At 32.6% G+C, this 7,707-nt stretch overlaps 1 protein-coding gene across 2 annotated transcripts; it reads right to left on the bottom strand.

Moving 5' to 3' along the window:
- Nucleotides 1–500: 500 nt before the first annotated feature.
- On the bottom strand, nt 501–4,837 carry LOC107861374. Of its 2 annotated transcripts, XR_001671797.2 has the most exons (5): nt 4,322–4,837; nt 4,170–4,233; nt 3,839–4,081; nt 3,385–3,558; nt 501–751 (listed from the first exon to the last, which is right to left on the bottom strand). XR_001671797.2 is itself a non-coding variant. In XM_016706713.2 (4 exons), exons 1-4 carry the CDS (start codon nt 4,403–4,405, stop codon nt 3,452–3,454), a joined length of 498 nt encoding a protein of 165 aa, XP_016562199.1. In that variant the 5' UTR covers nt 4,406–4,836; the 3' UTR covers nt 3,172–3,451. The 2 variants fall into 2 exon arrangements, 1 of the variants encoding a protein (XP_016562199.1); XM_016706713.2 differs by lacking the exon at nt 501–751 and having other exon boundaries at nt 3,172–3,558; nt 4,322–4,836.
- Nucleotides 4,838–7,707: the final 2,870 nt, after the last annotated feature.

The following is a 7,707-nucleotide window of genomic DNA, read 5'->3' as shown; positions in this document are numbered from 1 at the left end:
AGAATAATAATATAAAATAATAATTTAATTATTTCACCTTTAATTATTATTATTATAATTTATCTAAATAAAATTGATACAATTAGTACTCAAAAATAGAACTAAAAATACATAAAATAATAGATTATCTATTTAATTTTAAATTGAACTAATATAAAGAGACGTAATAACAAATACTCTCTCCGTCTCATTTTACTCGTCCCAATTTGACATTGTATAATGATTAAGAAAAATAATTAATAATATGATTTCATTACCATAATACCCTTATTAATTGATGTTTATATTTTAATTTGAAAAATAATAATTAATGATTAATGAAAAATTACAAGTAAAATGAGAAATTAAATTAAAAAATTTGGGACGAGTAAAATGAGACGGAGGAAGTAATAAAAGAATGCGGAAATTATAACCCATCGACCCCACAAATCACAATTACTGTAATTTTGTATATTTATTTAGTGCATTATATGTGCCTCATGGGACCCACAAGAAAAACAATATATTTTCACTCTTTTGTTAATTTATTTTGAGGTTTAAAATAAGTAAATTGGCCCACTTATCCACGTATCCAAAAAGGAATGGAGCCTCTCTCAACTTTTGTTGGTTGTGCCTCAACCATATTAAAATTTTCCGTACAATAATATATATCATTTAAAACTAAAAAATTTCACGCGAAATTAATCACCTTTCAAAATTTAAATCATCAACTGTCTATATATATTATCATCATCATCTATCTTCAAGATACCTACAAAATCAATGCACCTTAAAGTAAATTAAATATTAAAAAAATATTTCTTGACGTAAAAAATAATTTTAAAGCAAACAATAAAGAATGATCTAAGACCAAAAGTACATTTTTTTTATTTTTTATATGTTCAATGAAGCTGCTATTGTATTGTTGTAGAAGAATTCTCAATTTATAGCAGTACAAAATATTTTCTAATAAATTATCTAAATATGACAAATTTATATTTTTTTTCCCCATAAATAACTACCAACTTTAGAAAAATATGAATTCCAAAAATAATAAACCACTACAAATAAACATTTACTGTACATTGTTTATAGTTCTTTTAGACCTTTGCTTTGCTTTTTGTTTAATACAAAATATGATTCATTGTCTGATTTAAAAAAAATTAAATTAAAGCCATATACACATATGATTCTTAAATCTTAGGAGTTTAGTAGTTTTCTTTTCTATTTTGTCTTACCCAAATATTTGTTTGTTACCATATATTTAAGGACTCTTAATTTTTTCTTTTCATATATATTTTAGGATTCAATATTATAGCTAATATTATTAAAATAATTAAATAATAATTTAAGTAAATAGTGAAAAGATGATTTTGTCTATTATGAAGTCTTTTAATAAAGGGTAAAAAGTTCAAATACTTTTCTAAAGGTCTTCACACTTTTAATATATATAAATTATAGATTATAGATTATAGATATAGATGTAAATATCGAATAGTGAATTTTTCAACAATTTAAAACCAGATAAGGAAAAACAATTACTCCAGTATCACTCCACTATTGTCTTTTTAATTGGATTTGATAGATGAAATCTCTAATTCACCCTGAGGGGCTTTTAGACCTGTTTGGACATCAAATTTTGTAGTCGTTTGGCCATAAAAATTACTTTTTTTGGAGTTGGAGTTGAAGATGAAGCTGGAGTTGTGTTGGGCATGTCTTTTTAATCTTTTTTTTAGACTTTTGAAAAATCTTTTTTAAATATGATTTTATGCCCTCAACTTTTAAAAATTATCAAAATCATCCAACTACTAATTTACCTACCAACATATAACCAAATGTTGAGAAAATAATTTATATGTCTTCAATTGATAAAATAATTAACAACAAACCAATTATTATGATTGTTATTCTTCTAAAATCTGAATAAAAATATCACAAGCACGAACTAAATAAGTTTATGTAAACATAATCAATTGAATAGAGAAAAAATATATTTTGATAAATATGGTTGATAGATATAAATATATTTTATATATTCTTAAATTTGTTGATGAAAATTCTTAATTATTTTCACTTGAATTAATTATTTTATTGAATTTGGTCTTTTTAAAAAAATTATGAAATTTAGTTAATAAGAGGAGTTTGTGTAAATTTAAAGATTAGGGTTATATGTAATAATAATGAAAGTTGGAATTGGAAGTGAAAAAAATGAAAAACAACAAAAAGTAGTTTTCCCTTTTCGAAATTTAATTCCGAAATTATTTTTCAAATTTTCATGGGCAAACACCATAATTTCCAACTTTGAAAAATTTTTTTGGAAAAAAAATAAATTATCCATGGTCAAACGGGCCCAAAGGTATTATGTGAATACAAGTTTGACCATCATACTTACTAGTTTTTGTAAATACAAGTTTGACCATCATACTTAATGGTTTTGAAAGTATTATGTGAATTGGATATTGGTGGAAAGATAAAGGAACCAACAAGGGTTGTAGTAGATGGATAGATGCCTTACTAGTTTTGAAATTATTATAAATTTGATATTTGTGGAAAGATAAGGAACCGACAAGGGTTGTAGTAGATGGATAGATCTTCTATATTTAATTAGAAGTTTTAGATTCGAGATTTGAATATGAAAAATATTTTGTTAGAAACACCTCCTCCCTAAACAGACCTTATTTGGTACGAATTTGGATAAACCGAAACTTCAATACAGGAAGCAGATAATCTGACATTGGATGGGAAACTCAAAAAAAACAGGAACAATGAAGATCCATTCTTCCTTGTGGTCTCATAAATCATACAAGTGGACTGTCCCATTAAGAATGTGTATGGACATGCTTCTTCTATCATAGCCAAGACATATGGCCAATAGCCCAAACTATAAAGAGTGTGTGGTGTTATCCATGATAAGTTCTCATGGTCAGCGGATCAAAATTTCCCATCATTCTTTATTAGAATACTTACAAATATCGAAATCCATGCTTCTTTTCTGTTTCTCTCTGTCCACCAAAACTAGCTTAATTACCTAGTTTTTTTTCACTCCAATAACATTTGAACATGAGCTCTCATTATTCTCTAACTCAATTGACTACTTGGCCAAGCCCTTAGGTGGCTCATAAGCATGTCAAACTCTGAAAGTTCTTAAAACAAGGTTTTCCAACGTCATTAAGCTATGTCATCAAAAGAATATGAAATCAATTGAATCTAATTTAATTAACAGTACTACAAGACAATAAATCACTAAATTAACTACTAGCAAGTGAACATTTGCATTATGAGTATCCCATATATGAACCAGACAGTTCAAAAATAAAAAACCATGCCTCTCTGATTTTTAAAAGAACATCACCACAGCCTACTAAAATTTTGTCAGCATTTATATCAAATCCAGTTTCTTCTTACCAGTTAAAATGTTTAATACTGCCTGTTGCAATACCCTTCAAGTCTTGCTAACACTGAACTGGAACTTTCAAGTCTTGTTACCATCCCCAGTTGACTTTGAGCTGCCACCAACCAACCGTTTAGCCATTCTTCTTTGTTTTAGTCTGTTTTGTTTCGAGCAAGACTCTGCATTATCTGGAAAATGGACAAGCACAATTGTTGCAGTACTCACTAGCTAAAAGCTCTATATCTAGACGGCTAAATTACACTAACAGGTGTCAAAGTTTATTTCTACTTCCACTAGATATATGATGCCAAGGGTATATCTGAAACATCTATCCTTTCCGGGCCCCCCATATGTGCGATTATAATGTGTATGTTGTTGTTGCCACTAGATAAATCCAAAATGAAATATAATGAGATCGACGAGAAAACTACAGCTATCGCTACTTTTCTCTAAAACCTCAAAGCTTACCTGTCTCATTGACATTTTGTCGAACACCTTGTGGTTTCTCATCTGAGGTACTCAAATTTACGCCCTTGTCATCACTCTCTTCCGTAGGAAACAACGGGCCAATTATATTCTGGCGGCGAGAGGCGGCTTCCTTAAGCTTCTTTCGTCGAATCCTCTTCCTCTGTGCCCTTGTGAGCTTCTCAGGCCCGTGATCAGACTCCACGTCATCGTCGTTGGAAGAACCTTTATCTTCTTCCAGTTCATCTGCATATTAAAATCCAATCAATTCAACTACATTTGCCAATCATGAAATACAGAGACATCAAAATTACACTCGTGTTAGCAAGAAAACCTGGAATTTGATCCAAGTTGAGGCGTTGTTCGAGTAAGTGAAGGGGTTCGTCGTCGTTTTCTTCCTGAAATTTTGATGGGGGGTAAGAAAGGAATGAGTGAAGCAGTATGAATAAGAACAAAAAAAACAATGATTGGGGAGAAAATTAGTACTTGGGAAGGAGGTGATGGTGGAGGAGGATAGAGCATCCGAAGGAGCCCTTCATGGAATTTCTGCCGTTTCTCTTCTCTCTTCATACTCTTGCTATATTTGGTTTTCAGACATTTGTGGGTTGTGATATATCCAATTCAAATGTTTTTCCTTATATCCCAATAGCGACTTTCTTTTCATAAAATTGGAATCTGCCTTTCAAAATGGGATGGCCTAATTTTTACCATCAACAATAGAAACTAGAGCCATGTTCGAACATATCTTGTCGACACCAATATATATACACACTTATGTCCTGAGAAAAAATTATATTGGTTGCGAAGGACATACATTAAAGACCACATAAAATGGAAATGGAAGTGCAAATGACCCCTGCTTTCTTTTGTATTGCATGTAGATGGGAAGAAGCCCATTTCTTAGTCATTAGAGGGTAGCAGTGCTTCGTTGATCAGCCCATAAAAATAAATAAATTTATCAACTGTCCAGCAAGATGTTAAAAGGGGATCGCCAATATCTGCTCGTTGGATTAGTGAGGTTAAGGGGCTAATTGATGAGACGAGAAAAATGAGTCCATAGTTCCTCCCAAGTTTTTAATTAAAAAAAGGATAAGTGGGTCCCAAGTTGTCTCAACAACTTTGCATAGTTATTGAACAGTCTCGTCAAGTTATCAAACAACTTCGCAAAGTTGTTGAACAACTTCGCACAGTTGTCGAACAACTTTGTGCAGTTGTCGAACAACTTTGATAGTTGTTGAACAACTTCGTAAAGTTGTCGAACAACTGGAAAAAGTTGTTGGAACGAAAAAACTTGAAAAAAAAACTCAAATTTTTTTTTATCTCTTCCACCTAATTTTAAAAATTTAAAGGACCCTCACTTGATAGACCTAGCCATTGTTGATATTATAGACACGTAATTTTGTCCTTTCCCGAAAATATTTAATCATTTTTATTTTATTTTATTCACCTTACCATACTTTTATTTAATTGATAATTTATCCCAAAAAAAAGAATTAAAAATAATTAAATACATAACATCTTTGTCATCTCACTATGCCACCTCAACACCTTACTTTCCATTTTTCATTGAATACATGCAAAAGGCACACGCCCTACTCATTTTTTCACACGCCACACTAACTTTTCCACATGCCACACACTTATTCCCACAAGCCACCAATTATATGCTTCCACATATAATAATAAATAAAGAAAAAGAAAAACCAAATAAAAAATATAAAAGAAAAATTCTAAAAGAAGAAAAGAGAGAGGCTCATTCTTTCATCATCATCTTCTCCACAATAACAACAATCACCAAATCATCTTCCTTAGAAGAAGAACAAAAAAACAACCGAGGGAGAGAAGAGAGAATCGCGCGCGAGAGAAAAAAAATCGAGAGAGAAACAGTGCCATGAACAGTGCCGTGAACAATATTGTGAACAGTACGTGAACAGTGTCGGTTTTCGGGTTCGATTGGATTTATGTAGCTTTAGTTTTGAGTCTCAAATTTTTCAATACGGAGTTGGAGTTCGTCATTGTTGAGGTCCTATTAGGAATTCTATAGTCCGGGCTTTCTTGATTTTATTATCAATGAAATCGATTCTTCAAAGGTCCATCTCTCAACTCTACTTTTTTATTATATCGAAGTTGGCTAATATCGTGATTTTGTGGTGCGATTTTGAATATTTCGAGCAAAATGTTAATTGTTGTTGTGGATATGAATGATTGGTATGCTTAAATGTTTGAATCTTCGTTGGGATATGTGTTGTTGGTTTCAAATTTTGAAAAGTGATTTGATAGTCGAACTGGTTTAATAATATGGTTAAAAATGGATTTGGGGGATGAAATTGAGAAATTGATAAAAAAGTTGAATTTAGATTAACTTTGGTTTATTGTTGTTTTGTTTAATTCGTAATGAGCACGAATATGGTTGGAATGTGATAAAATTATGATATGTTGAAATGGATAGGCGAATGTTGGTTCGGGTAGGCAAAAATTTAGGAATAAGTTCTCTTGTTGAATGTTTGAATGTGGGATTTGAGTTGAACGGTTTGGTTTTAGTTCTTGCATTTGGAAATATATTCATTTAATTGAGGAATGCCCCGCGATCACTTGTATTCATTCGCTGGGGAATGCCCCGAAGTATTTTGTATTTGGAGGACATCCGTGATGAAGGCCCAAGGCATCGGGTAGCATGGGATCGTAGTATAAAATTAGTGTAGGGTAGAATAGGATTTACATTTTTGCATTCTTTTTCTATTTTGGACTGTATAATTGGACTGGACATTGTTTTTGAATTCGTTTGCTTGATTGATCGTTTTATTTATGTTTGGTGTGATTTATACATTCATAGTGTCCAAATTAGCCGATATACTCCACCAAGAGACGGTGGTCGAACCACGGGATCGAGGGGTGCCTAACACCTTCCCCTCGGTCAACAGAATTCCTCAGTCGGAATCTCTGTTCGCGGATCAGTTTTATAGAGTCAAAACCATTTTGAAAAAGGATATCCAAGTGTCACGCCTCAAATCCTATTGGGGCGGACTGGCACCCGTAACCGAGGAGGCCCGGGAGAACCAGCTCATAACCTCATACTTCCCATGCATACCTCTATGATAACCCGAAATTCGGATAGCATCATGTCGCATATAAAAGGAAATAATCACCTGTATAAGCTCGAGCACACATATATATATGTATATACAATACTTGGCCGTTGGAGCCATCACGTCTATTAACAAAACACTACCTTGACTGTACATTAGGTCTACAAAGCCTCTAGACAATACACAGAGTTTAACTAAGATCGGGACACACCCCGTCATATAACTAACTTTTATACAATACCCAAAGTGACTGGATATGACACGGAAAGCCCCGAAGCAAACTGGAGCTCACCAAAAGCAGCTGGATATCCTGGCTCCTACTTGTGCGGTATATGAGTTGATGTACCTGTGCCTGCAGCATGAAATGCAGGTCCCCCGTGGGGGACGTCAGTACGAAATATGTACTGAGTATGTAAAGCTGTAGATAATCACATATGATATAGGAGCTCAATAGAAATCAGAAACAAGTGAATAAATCGTAATAGGAGTGGACTACACTTACTAGAACTTGTGACAACCTGTACATTGCATTTATTCAATCACTTTACCTTCGTTCTTATCATCTTTGTAACCGTTAATGTACTGTACTGTGACCATTAGGCTGTCTCCAGTACATATCAACTGGGATCGACCCATGATAGGCTTATGCCCCTAGGATACCACCCGATAAGAGAGGACTTCCATCACTTAGTTCAATTAATCTTTGAGATTATTATTTCGGTCGCCACCGTATTTTTGATACTTTGAAATAATGATACATCAATAAGAGACATATAAATAGACCAT

Source organism: Capsicum annuum, chromosome 2 (genome assembly GCF_002878395.1).
Source record: "Capsicum annuum cultivar UCD-10X-F1 chromosome 2, UCD10Xv1.1, whole genome shotgun sequence".
Lineage (NCBI taxonomy): Eukaryota > Viridiplantae > Streptophyta > Magnoliopsida > Solanales > Solanaceae > Capsicum > Capsicum annuum.
The sequence above is the reverse complement of the archived record's forward strand: the minus strand, read 5'-3'. Positions and strand labels throughout refer to the sequence as shown.